General features: G+C 33.6%; 1 protein-coding gene across 31 annotated transcripts in view; it reads right to left on the bottom strand.

Annotated features, from left to right (window-relative positions):
• Positions 1–23,658, bottom strand: part of Slo (calcium-activated potassium channel slo) — a 200,095-nt gene that overhangs the window by 95,060 nt on the left and 81,377 nt on the right. For 22 of the 31 annotated variants that reach the window (XR_013002296.1, XM_076382026.1, XM_076382018.1 and 19 more), the window contains exons 4-6: positions 23,388–23,651; positions 13,257–13,424; positions 2,627–2,718 (exon numbers count right to left, since the gene is read on the bottom strand). Coding sequence is in view for 30 of the 31 variants with exons in the window: in XM_076382026.1 (XP_076238141.1) it covers positions 2,627–2,718; positions 13,257–13,424; positions 23,388–23,651 (524 nt within the window). In the remaining variant the exon portion in view is untranslated. The remainder of the gene's footprint in view (positions 1–2,626; positions 2,719–13,256; positions 13,425–23,387; positions 23,652–23,658) is intronic. The other 9 variants (XM_076382031.1, XM_076382021.1, XM_076382030.1 and 6 more) reach the window with 1 other exon arrangement.

The raw sequence follows: 23,658 nt of genomic DNA, 5'->3' as shown, positions 1-23,658 counted from the left end.
AAATAATGTCTCCAGGGTGATTAAAATATGAATTTAAGACTTTAGGGAGAGAAGTAAAAAATTCTCAATCAACACAGATTCAACATCATACGTGAGTCTCTTTGTAACATATTCAATGTAAGCATTTGTGGAGCCAAGTATACTTCAAAAATTGAAGCATATTAGTTTCGAGGTTCCCTAGCAACGTACAATTACCATTAGTAAAACATTCGAAATTGAATATTTAATAAGAAGGGAAGAGGTTATGTCTCAACAGTGCTTCACTTACTGAATCCTAGAACCAGTATCATTATTCAAAGCGTTTTTATTGAAATTTATTGAAATCTGCTGCTTGGTGATGTCACGAGGTAGAAAGGGAACTTGTCGAATGGGATGGGGATTCCTAGTAATCACTGGTTGACGCAGCAATCCCCACCCTGTTCGAGAAGTTGCCTCTCTAACTCGTGACATCACCGAGTGGATTTCGTACCATCCCTGAATTTACTTCACACTTTGAACACTACGCTAAATTAGCTAAAAATTCTATCACATGCATAGTAACTCTAACTCTAAAGGAAATTTTATTTTATAATATGTACATTATTATTTCTATTTTATAGTGCTTCCCTTCTTTTACTAGCTATCGTCATAATTTTTTAATACAACTACTCACAATCATGTATAAATTTTATTATCACTCGTCTGCGGATAATATGGCAGTCAAAGTATTAAAGGAAGAGCTGGATTTCGTCTTATTGTTTGTAGAACCAGTTAGACTCATCATCAGAGCTGATGTTTGAAATATGTGATGTATATAATGAACTTCTAGATTTCATGGTGCAGATAGCAAAGTGTATAATGTAGACAGATATCGGAATCGTGGAAGTTGAAAGCGATTTACATCAATGAAAGAATTAAAATGTTAATTGTAGGTCCAATTTTTCTGCTGAACAGAATGATGGATGGAAATTATTGTAACTTTTGAATGAACGATATATTTAGAAGTCTTGGATGATATACGACATTGGAAGAGGTTATGTATAGTTCCAGTATGATGGGACAATACTGCAATTTCCAAACAATGTGAGGCAACGTTTGTAATAAATGAAACCTTAGGTGAGAGATGAATAGAGGGAACAGGTCCAGTAGAGTGACCTCCTCGATCATCTGACTTTAATTCTCTGAATCTCTTTTTGCGGAAGCACTCAGACTTTAGTCTACCCATCACAGATTAATAATGTGATCTTATGAAACACTTTATAACACGAAATAGGGAAGAATTACTTCACTTAGATGTCAGTCTTGAATTAAAATTGAAGAATGGTGATGGTAATCAAAAAATGAAAGATGAAGAAAGCTGTTACATTATACATTGACTACATTTATCTGAAGTCTTAAACCTATGTTGATTAAGTATTTTTTACTTGTTATTGTGAGTATTATAAACCCATGAAGTACGGGCTCCTTTTTATTACCATAAATATGATAGAAACAACATTTTTGATAACTTTATGAATTTCTTTTGTTTACTTTCAAATTTAAATTTGTGGACCAACGTTTTCTTAGTATGAGTCCTTTATTCTGAGCAATTTATTTACACCTACAATTAGCTGTTAGCCAAGATATCCCTTGCAAAGGACACTTTTAGTGTACATCATAATAATAATTACATGCAATTTAAATAATTGAATGTCCAGTGAATTTTGTAACAGCTCTAACACTTTATATATTGTTTTAGTAAAATAATAGACTCTTGTTACAAATTAGTTCTTTTTACTGTACATAGAAATATTTTCAACTGACAAATTAAATCACCATGTTTAATTCAGACTATAACGAAGTTCATGCGATTTGACTGGTTAGGGCCACTGGAAGAAGTAATCCTCATTACTAGATTCTCATACTCTACAGGAGTTGCGCAGCTAGCGTCAGCGCATGCGCATATTCAAGCAAGTAGAAGTTATCCCTCGATAACTGTGCGTAAAACACTCTTAGGATTTAATGTGTAAACTACAGTATAGTCATATCTATAACTGTTTTGGATCTTTCACCGCAATTATTGTAACATAGTTCTAGCCATTCAGAAATTAAAAAAATTGTCATCGCCCTATCAGAAACTATAACTTACTTACAGTATTTGTACCATAATTTATATTTATCGATTTTAATAACTACTTCTAAAACAGCAGCAAGATATTATTTAATAATAATACGATTTATCAAGATTATTCTCACTAATATTTTGTTAATAATCACATGTGTCACATTTATTACTACATTTTCCTACACTACGTATTATTACTCGCTCTCATTTTGACGATACATTACGTCACAAAAGATGATGTTATATATCTCTGTACACTGACACCCGACAACACTGGTTAGACCAAGAACACGAATATGTACGTGTATGTACAAGTGTAAATCTGTGTATTTCCTTGTTCATTTGTTCGTGTGCATGTGTACTCGTAACATACGGTAAATCATGGTTCCATAGAAACGCGTGTCATTGGTTATAAGAAATAAATTTGTACATTACACGTGTAAGTATATTCATAGTATACAAGTATATACATATACATACTGAAAAGTGAAAAGTTAATAGACAAAAGAGACAGGATTGAAGGATGTAATTTTATAATAATACCTCTTTCCGTGTTCCCGCTTGTATTCACCGCTGTACTTGGACCTACTGCCTACGAGCTCTATTATCTCGGGTATGCTACTAGCAAAAATTGCCTGCAAATAGAAATCATAACTGGAAAATACTATGCCACTACGAACCATAAAAACAAACTGGGTCATCTATGTATGGTTGCAATTTACAGCGAGGCTTTCGCCAGATATATACACATCCGCTGGGTTCTCGAATATGTACGTCGCAGCAGAACGAAAAAGGAGTGGGGGAGCAAGGAGCGTGGTGGGGGGAGCGAGAAATGCGGAGTTCAGGGGAGTAACGATCTGCGGTTCTTCTATATTGTGTACTAGTGTCTTTGCTCTCGTGAATAGTGCCGATCGCTGTGCCCTACTCGCTGTCACGAGGAGTCACGTGACCCGCCGAAAGTGGAGTCAGACTACGCAAATTCCCCACAGACAATCTTCGTTATGATTTTGGCAGAAACTGACTTTGGGATTATTTTTGGTAACGTCACGAGTTCCATTTCACAGTGAAACTATTAATAGAGCAATGCTATATTCTCATGAATATTTAAGAATTTTTAAACGTACAGAAGAATACAATCATTTTTGGTTTAATAATCTCATAATAAAAAATTACTTCTCTTGAAATTAATTTTAAAAACAAAGTTGAAGTAGATAGAAAACAGGACAAAGTCAGTTTCTTTAACTTGCTTGGCTTTGGACTTCAATCTGCAATGTCTACATATTGGAATGAGAAAATTTTTTTCAGTTTGCGATTGGTGTCACTATTGTAATTGTATTGCTATGAAGTGGAGGTAGCATGTCCAATAATATATACACTGGCATATAAAACACGATGGTACATGCGTTAACAGATCCTGAAGCAGATACAACAAGAAAAAGATACCGAAAGATGAGGCTAGCTTTCACATTTTAAATAAAATATTAACAAATGCTTTCAAAAATGAGTATGATTTCGAATATTTTAAGTTTTTAACTCACAATGATTTTTTAATTCAGTACTGCCAATAACATATTCGCTTTTGGTTGTCGAACAAACTATTTCCTCATTAAAAGCTTATCGCTACCGTCAGATTTAAAAAAATACTCAAATACATAAATTTTACAATTTTGTAATTTTTATAGTTCCAGGTATATAAAAGTAATTTATCAAATTTCAAGTTTAAAAATTTTTTTTTTCAAACTTTCAAGCTTAAAAATTTTTATAACATGTCTTCGAATTTCTAGATTCTAATTCATAGAACCCATGTTTTTCCATCTCTTCGCAAATAGACCCGAAAAACTTAAATATAACCTAGTACGTCTTTTGAAACTAAATAGTTACACATTATGTGTAATACCTTTTTGCTATAACTTGGCAGCTCGTCATTAATAAAGAGTTCATAAATCATAAGTGGATCCTTCCAAAGCCTAATGTGCGGCTTATTTTTAATGTATGTGGTAAATTAACGAAGTTATATTGAAAATATTCTAAACTTAACTAATTTGTAGTTTTCATTATTCAACATGCGTATGTGTTTGTAATCTGGTAGATTGCAAATCATGATAAAATTATTGTCATTGTTATTTTAATTATCATTCTCGCTATCCTTATCTGTTTATTACATCTATTACAGCCAGAACGGTATGTAATATCGAATTATCTTCTGTCCCTTTTTAATATAGAACCAACGAAAGCAAACAAGTTACATTACAATACTGAAATAGAAAATCACATTTTACTTCAATTTAGCAAATGAAGAATATTTTATTTTACTGTCCTATACAATAATACATTAAATCTGTGATATATACTCTTGTAGTACACTGTATTATCAAAATGTGTATGTTCCTGATGAATGATTTTTCCTATATATATTAATTATGATTAGTTAGTAGATCATTAGTAGATGATTAATCATCGAGTGCAGTAGAATAGGGAATGTGTAAGTAGTGAAGAGGGTGAAGTGCTAATATAGTGAAAATGGGTGCGTGAAGATGTACGTGACACAGAAATACAAGAAAAACAGTAAGGATCAAGTCATATTCTTGGATATAGAGCAGGGGTCATGAAAACGAGCTTGTATACTCTATTTGACTAATAGCAAATTAAGCAGACTATAGCGGCTACGAAATTATTGTCTTTTGCGTGCACATTTACAACAAGGTAGATCTTCACAGATGTAATAAAAACGCAATTAATAAATTTCAATGTCCCATCTTCCGATTTGCCAACTCGTTTGTGAATTTTCATCATATTCATTGGTCTACCTTTTTGTAGAGGTTATGGGTGAGGGAAGCGCTACTTCATTCCTGCGATTGACTATATTTAATATTTTCATTGCTATCAAATTATAAGAATCAACAACCCACTGTAAACGATTCTTAGTAATATTATTGAACAACTTTAAACGAGTTACAAATTTTGTCAAAACGTTAAAGTTTCATAGTGCTCCCTTCAATTTTTAGGTTATGTTAGAAGTATTTCGCAGTTATGCACTGTATTTTCATTAGACATGTCAAGGCAACTAAAGACACTGCGGTTAAACAGAAAATTTACAATAAAGTAATGTATACTAGAAGGAGGTATTCGTATATAGATTATCACTGCATTACATTTAAAACAAGTTCAAATGTAGTTTGAATAATTACAACACAATTCGACTGTTACAGGAAATCCCCAAACTAGAACATCAAGCTGTGTCTAGTTCTTAGAAAATATAATTTTTAATTTAGAAAAGTTTTATAAAATTTACGTGTTATGACACTTTTTGAAAATATATTACAGAAGTATTTTGTCTGCTATATAAGGTATTTAAAGAAATATTAATACTCATATAGGAATATTATGTATGTATAACAAACTATTATTTTTATTTTATAATTATTTGTTGCTTATGCAGTTTGTTATGAAGTCATGCTTCGTTGAAAAATATAATATATGTGATAATATCCTTTTGAAACGTCCTATACTTCCGTATCATTCTTAATGAAAATGGATAGCAATTATTATATTTGATTATTCCTACTATAAGAAAAGAATTTTTCAACAAATTTACGACTTGTAACTTATTATTTTTTTGCAACATTTTCACTACAAAATCAAGATAGTACTCGATAGTATTAGACAAAATACAAGTATAACAATTTCCAAATTAATTTTCCAGAAAAGATTTGCAAATGTATATTTTAATTTATATTTTATGTATATTTTAATTTATATTTAATAATAGTGTTCTGTTGTTCGAAGACATCCTGTACAGAACCGTAATAAAGTAATAGAAGTAAAAAATTTAATAACATTATCCATAAAGGAACAGTGAAACCTTGATAATATATTGCAACTCTAGGACTCTATAGATAAACGATTTCTAATTAAAAATATTGTGAAACTTTAAATACATGGACAATGTTTTTGATACATTATTTTATTTTGTATACAAACATATTATTTTTGTAGTCAAATTTATCGCTTTGAAACTTCATAATTACACACATTTTTGGTACGTAAAAGGGAAATAAATTTTACAAAATTAAAATTTGTTGAACGTTAAGAACTACTTTACTCTTTTTAACGATTTCATATTAATAATCTCTGTCTTTGCCAAAAACGCGGATAATAACCGAAAATTAAATCGTTTGGTTTTCATAAAATTTTTAAACGAAATAAATAAATACGCTGTTTATCAAAGCATTTTCTACGTATTGTAAAAGTTTCACAATATTCACGACGAATAGCTCGAAAACAGAATAAATCCATTTCGAAAAATCTATTAACGGACATTTCATTCGAGCATCTATTTCTCTTAATTCAACGTCATCATCTAAATTTAAAAATTGTGACCGCACCCAAATCGTCATCCGACCGTTCTTATTGTGTGACTTGTTGAATTCGGTTTGAAGCGGTTCTTCATTGTTTGAATCACATGTATTACATCAGGTCTCCATGACATCATACTTTCAACCAAGTGCCAAACAGGTTGAGAAGATTCCAAAACAAACTCGTCTTTAAATGGTACGAGGACATTATTTAATCTTCATTAATAAAAAAATACGAATGAAACGACATCACTACAAAATCTACAAATCTGGGACAAGCTCGGAATGACCCGTTTTTCACGAAACACGAGGGCACAGTTTAAACGCAATACATCGAATTGAAGACAGTACACGTCTTGGATGCAAAGTTGGATAAGCAACCGAGGAAGGTGTCCTGGAGTGATAAACTACATTTTCCATTGACTTTTCGATCCCTCCTACTTACGGTTAGCATAGTTAAGAGTTAGTACAGGAACGTTCAAATATAAGAAGCTTCGAGTAAGTTCGCAACACGTCCCCCTCAGAATTGCGAATAAATTGTCAAGGGTGATCGCAGTCAACAGAAATGAAAACAGAACGTCGAACGCTTCGCAACGGCAGTCTGAGAACCAAAAGACAAAGCGACCAAAATACGTATTCATGATAGTAACACGTTTAGCAGCATGTTAGCGTTCGCAAAAAACATACAGACATACAGACAGAATAAACAGTCATAGATCAAGCTCGCACAGACACCAACAATATACTAAAATTGTCAGACATCGTGCCTTCTGAAAAGAGTACACGATCATGGGTTAATGGAGGAGGACATTGAGAAGAGTAACGTGCCTCGAATCACAGGGCAAAGTGTTCTGACTTCCTCGAATATCATTCACCGGATACGACTCGTGAACTTGGGAAAGACTCGAGGCTCGTTCGTAGATAGGGACCCTGCTAGCACAAGTTAGTTTGTAAGAAATGAATATATACCGCGATAAATCAAATCAGTCTGGATGATTCGATTTATCACGCGTCGCTGATGATGATCGGTACGCTCGTTCGAGAGATAGTGAAGGCAGATTAGTATTTCCTCGATGTAGTATCGCGTCTCGAGAGACAAGACTATTTCATGATCTGAATACGTTTTCGCTCGCTGAAAACTTGCTTTTAACAGCGCACATAATGTGAGGAGGAAAATCAAATAGAGCGAGTAAAATGGAACGCAAACGAGGTCTCAAAAGACAATTGAAACGTGATATCCTGGTTTATTCTCTCATTGGTGCGCTCTTCTCGATTCTTTTCAGTCCGGAGCGACACGTATGCGGCAAACTATAGCTTTTCGTTGCACCCTGCCCTCAGTCACTCGATCAGTGGTCAAAAGTGAGACTCACTTGATATACTCGATTATTTATTATCTATTAAATAGGAATGAAATTAATAATTCAAATTATTGTTTCTGATTTACCACTGTTAAAGAGCTTGTAACATACTGCTTAATAAAATGCCTTTCATGCAAATTTAGATCAAACCATTTTACATACTATTATTCACAGTATAAATATTAAAGTCAGGCAAGCGAAAGACGCTTTCTTCTCTCGCGTCTTTTCTCCCTCCATCTGATCACATGTGAGCATGCGCGCTACAACTATGATACATACACACGATACTCCCTCTTCTCACTCATATATTGTGTATATATGTCATAGTACACACGATTACATATGACGTGGTAGGAGGAACAGCGCAAAAGGAGAAGGTTTTCTTCACTGGTCTGCCTGACTGCCTTCGTTTTTAACAAAATGTTTTCACATTTATGTCAAATAAAATTAATGATTTGCTTCAAGTATAACTATGCCATTTCCAAGCTAATGAAATTATTTTTAATATAGGCACTGTGATTCATGGTATACATACGTAAATATTGATCAAGCGACCAAAGGAAGGGTGCATAAGAAAGGTTAGGAACGTCATAAAGTAAAACAGAATATCATGCTTCAACTCAGTATTGCCAGATACCGGGACAAAATGTCTTCCAGTGACGTCACAGAATAGAAGAGTGGGGATACCGCAGGCAATGCAGTCAACTCTTCTAGTTTATAACATAACTGGAAGACATTTTATCACGGCATATGACAATACGATGAGACTTATGCAACTGATTGCTTTGGTAGTTTTCGTCCCATTTTACTGACTGTATATTTTCTTTCTCACATTATTGGAAGAATCAGCGCGATATCTAAAGTCTCAAGAAGTGGTAGGAATAACAGCAAGTCTATATCGTGGCCCGAGAAACGATGCTATATCGAGGGAACACTGTAATGAGCGTGGCGAGATTCGTAGAACAAATTGAAACGTAGAAAGGAGAGTAAAGTGTGCCACAAGAAATTAAGATATGTCATTAAGATACAATAAGTATCATACCCAGCCATTTTCTTTGTTGTTAATTCACCGAATGTTAATGTTGCTGCTGCAACAGATCTGATTTACATTATGATAAGGTACTATGCCTCGCGAGAATCTCTGTTTCGTACGTGATTCCATCGCGAACAAATTCGGAGGAAAGGTATTTCTGTGATCTCAAAATGTCTCGACGTTGTTTCAATATTGAATTTCTAATATAATTACACATGGTGTTCTAGAATATTTTGTTGAATAATATGCCTCCAGAAATACGTTTAAACCAAAGAAGTTGATTCTACAAATAGTTTTTGTTGTTTAATTATTTTTGGGAAAAAAATTCGAGAATTTTGAAAAGTAGGATGCTGTATACAGTTTATGTTATTTTTAAGACTTTATATCTCTGTTTCATGTTAACTAAATTAAACATTTTTAAAAATAATAGGAAGTCAAATGTTAGAGAGTACCTAACCTGAAAGGTGAAACCTAACCGCTATAAAAAAGGACTACTTCATGGCGAACTATTCTTATAAAACAACTTTAGTCATTTACATTATACTCATAACAGTTAAATGCAAACTCAAAAAATGATAAACCACTTATAAGAGTTTGCTGTTTTAATTTTTAGGTTATCTGGAGAAAAGTTAGTGTCTACACACACGCGTAATAATCGAACGCTAAGTTTTGATACAAACACTATTTCACTTCCTGTATTAAGGAACTTCACTTGTACATATTCTATGCATATTTAATTTCTCATGCTCAACACATTTATGGAGACGACCAACGACAACCTAGAACACCCTGTGCAATTCTCCACCATCGTCAACAACAATGGCCTAGTATGCTCGAAACCCACACGTGTGACCGCTTAACGAAAGATAGACTTTCTGGAAGCCTTGGCAGTCAAGAGACAGTATATAGAGAAAAAAAAGTGTTTCAAGCAACTACGTATACAGGAGTCTCCTCTTCTAATCACCTTGCCTTGAGAGACTTTAAAGCGCAAGGTGGCGTCGCGATCCGCACTACAGACCCTTTTCATACGACACAGTGAGGCGTGTAGGTACCAGAACGATAGAAGTTCGCCGTCGGAGACCGTCATGAGTGTTCCGTTTTTTCATCAAAACATTGTATACCTCCCTCGCGATCGTACTGCCTCTATCTTGTGCTTAGATCGCGTGTACTCCCGTGAAGAGGGCATGAAATTCAGAGTTTGGATCGGAGCCAAGGCGATAAGCGAGTCCTTTCGAGGCGAGCACGCGAATCTTCTTGTTATACACTACGCCTTCTCCGCTCACCGTTGACGTTGTTTTCTTTCAACGCACGAAAACGAGGGTGGCATATCATTGCACGAAATATCAGGATGGTCCCGACTACGGCCACACATAGAGGTATAGGCATAAGGCACAGGTAGCCAGTATCGCTATAAAGAACTCCCGAGCTCTTACTCGTTACTCGTTTCTTTTTCTTAATGCATTCGTTTTTCTTTTCTCGTCTTTTTCCCGGTTTAGAAGGTTCTTTTCTCGTTGTAGCAAGACGAGACGGTCCAGTGCAGGTGGACCGAGGCTAGTGTGAGCTGCTTTCGTAAGCCAATATGAAATTTCTCGTTTTTGGTGTATGTACAGCCTATAAAATTGGGTCTGCCACAGGCTGATATCTCTAAGCCCAAGTGAGTCATACCGTTCTTGCTTTAGTGAGATTACTTGACCTCACAGGGAACACCACGCGATAAGGTTCAGCTTTTTCCAGATAGATGTATGTGGATCGTTCCACAGCTTTCAGTTTTCTAGACAGCGATGTATATTTTAGAAGATTTACATTTATAATCTAGTTTTGGTAGAAAGATTTAACTACAACCAGTCAAGATTACATGTATAAATGCTATAGCAACTAAAAAGGTTTTCTTGGCTAGCTAAATTTAAAATAAAATAGTCAAATATGAATACAGACATGTTTAGGACCCGAAGAAATTTGATATATTTCTGCTTCAGATTAACAGATATAATTTTTGAAAAGTACAATTTTCTTTTTGAACCCAAGATTTGAATGTTTAGCATAAATAGCTATGGATCAAGAGTCTCTTATGATTTTGTTAAAATTTCGACAGTGTTCTCAGAGACTAGATTACAGCTTCAAATTCAAATTAGCAATATGTTAGTTAATAAACCAAGACACTCTTAGTACGATCTACGTACTTCTACCCAGAAATAATTAACCTGACCGCATAATGTCCCTTTTGTCGGTAGTTTCGTCTCCGCCAAACTATCACCAAGAAACTCAAGTCCAATAGCGTACTCAGCCCTAAAGACATCAGCCCATTATTCCCTTAATTTTACACTGTACATAAAGCTGTTCATATACGCGACTCGTGGGGATGGGACACAATTTAAACAGGTACGATTTGATTGATGTAAAAGAGAGAAGGTGTAAAGCTGTTTGGTAACTTAAGCTGGTCCTTTCTTAATTGTCCTCAATGCTCCATGAGGACTCGACTCACACTTTAATTTCCATTCATTAAAACGCATAAGTTCCAATTCCAATGGGTACTTTTTAACATTACCAATGCATGTCAAACAAAAGTTCCAAGAGGGCGAAAAATCAGATATTTATATTATACTTGATCAAGTCGAATCCTAATCTCATCGAGGAGCTTTCCAGGCCATTCTACACTAGCGTAAGGTTTGTCGAGTGTGCCACGTTTCGAAAAAACAATCTTTCGCCAGTTCCATAATACACCAGCATCCTCCGCGCTTTAATGACATCCGTCGACAAACGTTACGCTAGGTAAGCCCACGTTTAAACGGCGATGCTCAGACTACCCCTTCATATAGGTAAGCATAGCAATGAGTTTCCAAGTAAACTCGAATCGCGTACTTTAAAGTACCGAAATTAATACGTAAGTACGATCAATAAGCTACACATGCTTACGTATGCACGCACACTCGCGCACAGGCATGCTTCCCGTAGTCACTGCGCATCGTCGTTCAAACGAAGTAATCGATTCCCGTGGCGAATGACACTGTTCTCCGGCAGTCGTTCACGTAGAAAAGTCTATTAGGTCATTCCCATAGGTAACCGCGCCGATTTACCGAGGAGACGATGGCAAAACGAGATTTAGGTAAGCTGTCGGAGTAAGAGGCTAAGAGTTTGGCAGGCAAATCGGGTCTTGCAGGTTATGAGAACTTGGCAGAGAACATCGTAGGCAGCTGAATGCCGTACGAAGTGGATAAAGGCTAAGTAGCCATAGCGATAATAAACAGAATTGGTAATAAAAATTTGCATAAGCCTTAATCTGAAGAAGTTTAACGACTTGGTAACTGGGATTACTGGAAATTGTCCTTCTGAGAGTCTTCAAAAAATTTTAAGCGCGGGAATAGTAAAATTAAGTCACAGTGGTTTCTAGAAGCATAGAATCATAGAATGGAAATTAAGAAACTAGAAAGTAGACTATATAACATTAACTATTGAAGTTTGCTAATTATTTGAAATTATCATTTTTCAAGAGACGCATAATCAAGTTAACATCTTCTTTCAGTAAATGGAAATGAATTATCTACTTAGAACTGTCTGATGTTAACTATTTTAATAGAAAAGTAATCAAAAAGATTCTTATAAGGAAGAAGCTGAAGCTTTATTAAGCGAATAATAAAATCTTACACACAATAAGGAGAGATAGCTATAACAGAGCAATTATGAAAGAATTTGCGAGTTGGATTCTAACAAATAGAGAGATAGATTCACATTACTTATGGGATGACTTAATATCGTATTGCTGAACAGACAACACAATCTTGTAAGCTTCTATCGCAAAGTGAGAGAGCTTTACTCGATGATTTATGGAATGCATTTCGCAGAAAAATAGATGGGTACTGGAGAATCGACCGGAGAACACTGTGCACTCGAAATATTCACCGTCTGGAGTGTCTAGAGAGGAGTAAATCTCGCGGTCACCACTCGCCTCGCCAATCTGACCTACTGACGTACGATCCTTGGCGAGGCAAGTGAACGTGATAATTGTACACTAATAAGACGAACTCTGCGAAATGTCCTGAAGCTAATGCAGATAAATAGTGACTGCGATGGGTCACTAAGTTAATGGCGAAAACCGCCACAAATTAGGCCACGAGGATAAAAACAACAAAAACATAAAAAATCATATTTTGACTCTATCGTGTAATCAATTTTGAGACAACTATTTCAAATGATATGAGACTTCGCAGAGTTTGTGCAGATACTTCTCGGTGCAAACAAAATTGTCTGTTCAAAGTCAGTTACTGGAGATACGGCTTTGGAAAAAAAAAATAAAAGAAAGAATATTTCTGATCAGGCCATTCAGTCTTTCGCGCGAGATTTTTTATAGTGAACTATAGAGAGCTGTTTAGTTGATACACATATTGAACTTTGATACTTTGGCTATGTAGAGAAGATGAAAGAAGGCTTACCAAACCGACGAGTAGAAAAAATACTAGGAATGTTCGGCCGAGGACCGTCTGGCAGTAAACGTCACCATATCCTACCGTGGACATTGTCACGATCAGAAAGTAAACGCAAGTCCAGTACGAAAGTTGTTGCGGGTTCGTGAACTCGAACGGGTCCCCTGAGTTTTCAAGCTGCAACCAAGCAAATAACGTTTGAACTTGTAATTTAACGAGTCCATAAATTCACGGTGTCTAATGTGCTTTTGACGAAAGCATGATCTAGGTATAAATTTGTTTAACCCTTGTTTGGCAGGTGATTATGGAGCCCTGTAGCTTTTTATTGAACACCTATATTTCCATTTTATATAGGAACCCAGTTTTATTACTGTGCTCCACTTTTCAGGATGGTCTACATAAAGTTACAAGGTATTTCTTTAAGTACCCTTAAAGATAATTTAAAAATTCTTTCTCAATTTTTGATAATTCGCTGTGATCTTTCAAGAACAGAGCAGGATTTCTCCACCATTTTTATCTTGTAGCACTCTTCTGAATACCGACTACCTCTATGGCCCCATTCTCCCTTTCGTTTTTCCTATCTTCATTTTTTCCTATCCCCATTTTCTCCTATCCTCATTCTTTTTTCCTACCCCATCTTTCTGTTTTTCACGTGAGACCAAAAATTCAGTGTTGGGACCCCTAGAAGGATATAGGACCCCTCTTGAGAACCCCTGGAGTAGAAAAGATACTGTAGCTACAATCAGGAGCATGTAGCTTACTCATGTAACTAATCACCAACTTTTTTTTAATAAAATGAGGCTTAAAACCTTGCATTTTATGTTAGCTTGGAAATTATTAACAATGCAAGAATTTAGTCGTTACTGCTGTCAGTTGTCGAGGAAACAGTAATTATTTGTACCACCCTGTATGCAGGAAGATCGACTATAATTAACAAATATTTTACGGAGTACATATTGCTACAATACAGCACAAAATAAGATGAAAATCAAGACTAATATAGTTACATTTGAGGCTTGAGTTGTTAAAGATACACCTCAAATACGTATGGGCTTATTATACTGTTGACACGTGTTAGTCATGACAGACATGAACGTGACAGTGTTGTTGTTATCCAGGCAGATTCACTTATAGCGTCGTATATCATTAATTTAACCAGGCAAATGTATATTTTATTTGAAATGAAATAATAAATAATCATTTGGAATAATGAATTATATCAAACACTTTATTATTTTAATTTTAAAAGTAACATGAAAAAGGTAACTTTATTTTGTATTTAGTTGAAATAAATTATCTTCAAATAATTTTTTATTTGAATTAATTTACTTGAATAATACGAAACACAATTTGATGTAAGAAATTGTTCAACTAAATTATTTATTAAACTCAAATACCAAACATTTTTACGATGTCCATATTTATGCTAAAAATTATTTTCGCTTCAAATAGTTTGCTCAAATAGGCGTACTTATTGAGTATTTAGAAAATTATTTAAATAAATACTAGATCAAATAAAAAATTGTTTCATTTAAGAGGTAAGTAGCGAAATGATTTAAAGAAAAATAATTTGTCTATTCAAATACATAATTATTTCAGGAAATATCTAACCAAATAAGATAATATATTATTTCAATGATTATTTTTTAAATAGTTCGTTTCGATAATAACTAAGCCTGAGTTCAACTACGACTTCAGTGGGTCTTTCTTAGTTGCTACATCACTGACTCATCTACTTGCATCCGCAGTGGAATATGTCCTCATGTCAGACACACTTTGTATCCATTTTACTAGTTTCAACAATTAATTTCTAGATAACAATGCCTCAGGTGCAATATTGTTATTTTTATACGCGACTGATTTTATCGCGTATTTTATTATGAATTATTTCTTAAAATTTCTGACACCTACTGTTAAATATAATTAAAATAACTTAACACTCTCCAGACAAACATTAAACAATTACGTTGTTGTTACTTATACTTATGATTTTTCACTCGGAATAAATAATGCCTCCAAAAAGTTTCCATGTATCATATTTACAATCCCTGCATCCTGTATTGTTTGTAAAATTCTACCAACAAAAAATATCTATATAATATTTACATTTTTTAAATTGCACAAAGATGAGTTTGTTCGTGCATGTAAATAACTATCTAACTTCCATTATTCTATTTCACAAGTTTAACTAATTTTTTGTTTAACTAATTGTGTCTATAATAATAAGTAGAATACTGTCTGATGTCTGTGTCTGATTATAAGTAGAAAATTAAAAAAAAAAATAAAAATGATCACTTATTTAAAGTTGCATAGATTTATGTTCCAAAGTAAGAGATAAATTCAACTTTTCTAGATGTTTGACTTACATCACTTTTGTAGTTACTGGCATAAGAACCAATAACTCTTAAATCAATCCAAGCTAAAGAAATAAATCATAGCGACGAGTTGAATATAGTATAGTGTAGGTATAGTGAGTGATTGAATTTAGCTGAGGTCTGTTTAACTAGTGGATTTGGGAGCGGATTGCTTTTTGCTGATCCAAGAACCAAGCAAGTAGTAAAACTGATGATATCGTAGACATACTACAGTAAGCACAATCACAAATGGACCATATTCTGCATTGATGTGTTAACCCACAAATAATTAGTTTTAAGTAATCAACCTTTTTTTACTAAAAGAATCTATTCTGTAATTTTCTAAGCGTAATTACTAATATTGTTCATTAAAATAATTGTTTAGATGTAACAATAGTAGTTTACAAATAAAATATAACCTAGTTCGTTTAAAACGCAAGACTTTAATTAATTCTCTAATTAATTATTAGATAAGATCTGAAAAGAATAGTATACTTGCGTATATTATTAATATTTGCTTATTTGAACTTGCTAGTAATACAGAGAATAATATGAAACAATTAAAGATTCTAATTACGCTCAAAATTACATATAAAACATAAATGCAAATAACAATTGTTCAATAAGACAGTTTGTAGAAATAATTTTAAGCTTCAAAAATTTTAAATGTTTTATCATTGCAACTAATACTATCTCTAATACAAATTACTGGCAATAAAATATCAAATTCGATCAAAAGTTATTTGGTATTTTGATGATAATGAATACCAACAAATTTTTTATCCAAATAAAAATTATATATATTTGTCGACTTTTCTGATTTATAATTAAATTCATGAACTATAATTCAATTTAATAAGTATAATTTTCTCTAAAGTTCCTGGAGATAAGTTACAATGCAAATTGTCTAACATAATTTTCAAAATTGAAGAGGCTCGTTCAACGCTGACCTATTGTGCTTGAATATAAAACAATACAGTACTACGCTATTATGAGTGATAAAAATACAATTTCTGTCATCGATAACTATTATAAGCAAGCAAAATAAATTTTCGTTATTCGTAATTATTATGAATGACAGGGACAAAATTTTTCTCCTCGATAAGTTTTATGAGACCGAAATATTTTTGTTTAACTGACAGTATAAATGGCCAAAATAGGACTTCCCTCATCAATAATGATTAACAACAACAAAACAAATTTTCGGTATCAAATAATTGTTATTTATAATCAAAACGATTAAAAATCGATATTTTTTAATCATCTGCTTTTTGGAAATTTCTTTATACTCTATGATCATCATGCTAACCTAAACAATAAACAAATTTTTGTTAATGATCTTTTCCATACAAATTTTTAGAATAATTGTTATTTTTGGTCTGCACAGTATTACAAATTCGGATCAAATATCTCAAAATGTGGTTTTTGGACTTGTACTACTCTTCAACACACAAATTTAAGTAGTATATTCCTTAGAACTTACAAGAACCTTCAATTGTGTCATTAACACGCTTTTTCCAAAAGCAGAGAACCCAACAAAAGCTTAGATCCACGGAAATGTGGCAACTCTGGAGAATTTCCTCTAGATCTTGACTCTATGAGTCACACATGTCAGCCTTTGGGTGGCGTTACAATAGCTTCCTCGTCACCCTTTAGAAACTCCTGGTTTATAACACGTTTTATGACAAAAATTGCATTTTCTCTTAAATCTGGGAATTTTCGTGGTAGGCACGTTCCTACCCTTGATGACTTTGATGAAAGAGTCTCTTCAAATCGTCTGATGTTCCTCAGACCGTGTCAGCTCTGTTAGCGACGAGCGCTACCAGGAAAGAAACAAACGGAACCTTGTTTAGGTCATATGAAGCACTTTCTTTTATAGTGTAGTTTACGCAGAATTGTTGCGCAAACAGCAATCGAGAAGAAGTCGACTCCAATCGTCTGGCACTTATACTGGCACGTATGTGTACTATTCGTGTCCCACGAGTAGTTCCCTAAAAAACATAGCCTTTAATGCGTTTCAGGGGACTTCTCATGGGACGCGAATAGTACCTTCAGTTTTTCTTAAATTCATGCATGATTACAAACGACACGATAAAAACTCTTGGAAACAGATATTACCTAGGAAATTCCCTATTACATACCTATTTTCTTTAATTTGTGTGAATATGTTTTGAACGAATACATTGCAAAAATAAAATACAATTATGTACTCTGTTTAACCTTAAAAAATTTGTTTCCTAAGAGGTTAGGTCGCGCATGAGTCGACATTAAACTGTGTGAGCTGCATAGTTCGCTGAGTATATGAGAAAATTGTTAAGGTGCATACTGAAGATATACTCTCAACAGTCCTAACCAGACGAAACTAGTTAACTCAATTATGATACCTGTCGATCAATTTGCCAAAATTCACGTTTTGTTATAGATATTAACCCTTTCTTTTCCATGTTGCCAGATGGCTACATATCAATCGAAATTAAACTTCTTTACTTGCTCAGAAACACAACGAATGCAACAGAGACTTGAACATTTCGAAAATTCTAGAATATTTTCGTGAAGCACGTGCAAAGTGCTCAAAATATAAACATTTCTTTGTAGTCTTTAAATCATTTAGGAAAGAAATAGTTAAAGGTAAGAAGAGGTTTAACTTTTCCTAGTACTATAAAATTGAATTTTATGTCTTTGCTATTATGCCTAAATGGAACACATCAAATGAAAAAGTTCTAATCTCTCTATTATTTGAGCTCAAAAACAGAACGTGTAGGTCCCTGAGATTTTAAATACGTGCTGAAGTAATACCTGAAGACCTTTTAAGTAATTAAGTTTAAATTTTCTGAACCACCAACTATTCATCTGAAATGCAATTATAAAGTAATATCCTGTCCCTGAGATATACGGAGTGCCTATAACTCACCTAAAAATTAAATTCCTTACGTGGCCTAACAATAAGTTAACAAAAACATAATATAAAATGATCTACATAGAAATATTAAGTATAGTGTATGGAAACTTTTTAGAGCCACTACATGCTTTCAAATTATCTCCACTACTTTTTCTTGCCCACTTCCTATGAAAGATCGTTAGTTCACGTGCTACCGACAGCTGGCTGTCAATTGCCAAGGGTGATAAAGATTCACTTACACCATCCATTTAACCAACGACCAGCAAACATCCTATGACTCTTAAAAGCTACGACGCTTCAATCTTTAACTTTTACTATATCTACTATATAAAACGAGTTCTACTCTCTTTCTAGATTTTTTTTCTTTATATTTCTAATTGTGCAAGATAGGAAAACATGAAAATTAGGTCCTTTACTTAAGGAATTGTAGACAGGGTTTTAGGTAAGCGTTAGTAAAATTAAAGTATATGTACAATGCCATGAGTGGGCTGTAGATGTTCATGTACTTATGAGACAGTTAAGTTTGCAAAATAAAACGGTATACACAATTTGTGAAAATATACAAAATATCTAAAATGCACGTTATACTATTATTTTTTGAACATGAGCAACCCTTTAATTGTATTTATAAAAATATAGATTTTTATAAAAATTCGAAGCTGTAACAGATTTAATTTAAAATGAAGGCGTGATAACAGAAAAAAGATAGAAACAGTAAACAGAGTAAGAAAATAGTTTATCAGAACTACCTACACAAGACAAGCGCGGGAATTTCAAATGATGGTACAATGTATGCCCAAGAAGATGATAAAGAATAAAAAAAATGAAAACACGAGATAAAAGGTATATAAATAGTGAGAAAAAAATAACGATGAAGAATTTTAAATAGTTTATTAAAAAAAAAAGAAAACAATTCGGTAAAAAGAACTTTCAGGAGAAACGAAGTACGGTGTCCTTCGTTATGAGCTCATTGCCATATTTCCTGTATTTTGGAATTATTTGAAGCAAGATAGAAATTTGAAATGAGTCACGTACTATTGAAAGTTTAAAATTTTATATGCCATCAATCGGTTATCAAGATTTTTCGTAATAAAAATAAGATACAGTTTAACTGTACTTTTTCCTGGTTAAACTAACTTCTTTCAGACAAGAATTGCTGAAACAAGAATTTAGAACTTTACAATCATGAGAGTACCTTCTTTCTAATTCCACATATGTATCTGGCAAAATGAAATGTTATATCATTTTTTAACACACATCATTCGAATTTAATTAATACATGCTATTAGAAATTAAAACTAGCTAGGTCTATGACATGGTTTCACTTGATTCTAAATTAAACTTGCGAATAATTGTTCGTATTTCTTGTATTAAAATAATTCGGTATAGATGTCAGAACACTTAATGTCCAAACGTTAAAAATTATGATAGCTACTAGACATAAAGTTATCTTTAGAAAATGACTCTCACCATGAACTCTCAGTGTGCTATTTATACATCTACAGTGAGAAAATGCTCTGTACTCGAATTAGTTTTTAAAGTGCAACTTACAATTAGCTGTGCCTCATTTTTATACAATTATTAAATACATTCAGTATTATTACTGAATTCTACTGTCTTCTTGAAAAGAAATTCCTTAATACAAAAATGAACAAAAAAGTAAATTAGCTATAAGAAAGTGTAGCAAAAACAAGTAAAAAAATTACCTAAGGAATCGCAGATAGGATAAGTATTTTAATAAATTAATGCTGCACGATAAGGGATGTATTTTTAATAGAAACAAAAAGTATAGAAATTGATCGGAGCTAGCAAAGTACAAGTAGAAAAGCTAGAGGAGGAACAAAAGCTACTGCATCGAGAAAGACAAAAGAGTACGTGGAGTATGTGAATGGAAGGAAGAGCAGATAACATGGGGACGGGAAAGATAAGGTCTATTCTACAGAGGAGTCATACAAGAGACGCGGAAGTAAGGATGAAAATAAAAGTACGGATGAATAGTGAAGATATAAATGGAAAGGGATTCGAGAGCATAAAAAAGGTCTGAGATGAATAAGATACAGAATAAGTAGGAGACGAGGAAAACAGAAGTAGTCACAATAATGGCGCAATATAAAAGGCAGTTTGTGTTTCACGGTATGCCTAAGAAATGTGAGAATTGTTTGTCAAAATCTATTTGAAAATATAAAATAAAAATTTCGAACGTTTTTGGAGGACGTACTGATCTGTAAAGTACTACAGAGGCTGTAACACATATAACCTTAAATATTTTAAGGGGTGGCAGGGGATCCAACTTGAGACACAAAATGTTCTATGATATAGTGACTGATCTGCCTACATTTTGCAATAATTACACCTGAAAATTAACATATCTATACAGTAAACTAACGCTCAAAGGATTCTATAATTATATAGATGTATTGGAAGGCAGAAATAGAGCAAAAAATTTTCAATACATTTTGTTGTATCTCTTATGGTTCATCTTTTATGAAACTTTAGAAATCATTTTCTTGGAACATCTAGGATTTTTAAAGTTCTATAAAAATTAAATTGTAAGAAATACTGTATAATATGTTTTTCTAATAATCTTCTATGTATAAATTTTTATACATAATTGTGGTACGAAACTACCACCTAATTGATTCTAAAATAAACGAGAAAAATTGGCAAAGACGTAAGTTCGAGATAAAATTTTTATATGTATATTATATTAGCAAGTAAATTTTAAATAATAATTCAGTAAATGTAATTGGGCTAGGTAAAGTTTGATTTACAGTTTTGTTTGCAAATATACTGAAACCATGGAAAAATCATGAACATACGTGGAAATAAAAAATCTAACCATATTTCGAGACATTATTTACGTAATGCAAGTAAATCAAAAAAGTTATTACTGTTACATTTATATGCAGTACGTGAAAGAAAAGTATGTACTGTGAATTAATATAAACAGGAAATCTACTTGTAAGGCGAAATACCACAAAATGTACATGAAAGTCTATCTGAAGTAAAATTGAACTGAATTGTAAGGTAGGTGACTCGAATTTCGCCATGCTAACGTTTAAAACGTGTAATATTTCTAAATACATATGTAGTGAAATTATCGAATGTTTCATAAATCTTAGAATTTTATCTGTCGTCTACAATTATTCATAAAAGAGATTCTTAACTATCTATAATTTAGAATGAAATAGTAAGAGGCTGCAACTGGCGAAATTGCCATATCCAGGCTACCCAATTTCACAATTTCGTAGCAGAAAGGGCTGCCAACTTGGTCTAAAAAAATCATAAGAGTTTACCTATCACATTGAGGAGATTGACAATCCTAGTCTACCAAATTTGCATACAGGACAAGACAAGGCTTATTAAACAGAGAGCTTCGTGTAAATCAAATCAATAAATGTAAATCAATAAATCAATAAATTGGACCCCTTACGCGATCATGTTGCATCTTACAAAAACGCTTATTATTCGCCAGTATATTGTAATTTTTAGTTGAAACACTGCAAAATGGAGTTCATTCTTTCTATAAATCTTATATTAGTGCCATTTTGCGATTTTAATTATGAGTTAATAAATTTCTCATGGATGGCGAATTTAAGAACACTAGTGGAATTGGGGTCATCTACTGTGCAGAATTGGTAAGTTTGCACCCGAGACACATACTGATATAATAATAATTTTCTGTACATAGAGGATACGTCGATTCAATTATAGTTGTGACCACTTCAGCCAATAATAATACGCTACGTCCAAAAGTGCTTGTGAAATCATGCGATCCTATCTACTCTAACCATATAGATTCATATTTCTTCCACGTGTAACCATACCAGCTCTGCACAGGACCTTATTTTTATTACGACAAGTTTCAGACCTTGATTGACGACATTTTTATGAAGATTAATAAACCATAGTTCAATCTAGTTGCTGTTAAGCCACAAACGTGAATTGTACGTATATGAAGGGTCATTGCAATTTAATAAATCAAAAATTCAGTAGAGATAACCACTGATCAGATAACGAGGGATTATTGTGTAAGAATTAATTTCTCTGTTTCTCTCACTATATTCATATTAATGCCACACTCTCTATTTAAAAATCAAAAGAAAGAAGAAGAAAAAGAACAATTGACCATGGTATCTATGTCAGAGGTTCTCAAACTTATTTGGCCTATCGCCTTCTTTTCAGAAAAAAATTACTTGACGCCCCCCTGGAGATCTATTTTCTTTAAGTGAAAAAACAGAAAGATGCAGTGACAAATTTGCATTCCTTTATGTATCCATATTTCTACTTCTACATCCTATAACTAACAATGAGTAAACAAAGATTTTGTTGTAAATAAGTCGTCCCCACTCCATACAGCACAGCGACATCTTGAACACGTCTTAAAAACATCCAGCAATGTCCTAAAAATGTCCAAAAGACATCTTTCAAACGTTCAAAGTTACAAATCAGTATGTCTTTAAGAGGTCTTAAAAGACAATCATAAGACATCTTAAAGACATCCAAATTACGTCTGTAAGACCTTCAGATAAAAATACACATCTTTAAGACGTCCATGTAGTGTGTCTTCAAGACATCTTATGAAAGTTTTTAAGACGTACGCTGTTAAATGTTTTTATGACGTCCAAACCATGTTGTAGAACGTTCAAGCATAAAATGGACATAAAATAAACGTCTTTAGAGTATTGTGTGCTATTCAGGACCCTCCCCCGCTTCATTCAACCGTTTTATTCAATGCCCTCCAATTGTACCTAAAGCTACTACCACTCTCTGGATCATTCTAGCGCCCTCCAGGGAATACTATCGCCCACTCTGGGGACCCATGATTTATGCAAATAACTATTCTACTTTTAAAGAAAGTTAATTCAATCTGAAGAGAAGCCTCACCAAATGAATGATGCCAGCAGCTGTCAACCAGACGGAGATGAAGATTGATACGAGTTGGGCGAGACGAATGGAGCTCGATGTCTTTAGAATGTTTAGGTACTGGAGGATGTCAGGGACCGTCATCAGTCGTAGGGCTCGGAGGAACCTCAGTCCGATCCACGTCCGGTCGAGATATATCGACACGAAGGACGGTGGTATCGTAAAGTAGTCCACGAACGAGTACATCTCCAGCATGAACCACAGCTTGTCACTGGCGGCGATAAACTATAGC

Source organism: Calliopsis andreniformis, chromosome 7, assembly GCF_051401765.1.
Source record: "Calliopsis andreniformis isolate RMS-2024a chromosome 7, iyCalAndr_principal, whole genome shotgun sequence".
Lineage (NCBI taxonomy): Eukaryota > Metazoa > Arthropoda > Insecta > Hymenoptera > Andrenidae > Calliopsis > Calliopsis andreniformis.
This window is presented reverse-complemented; position numbering and strand designations above follow the sequence as displayed.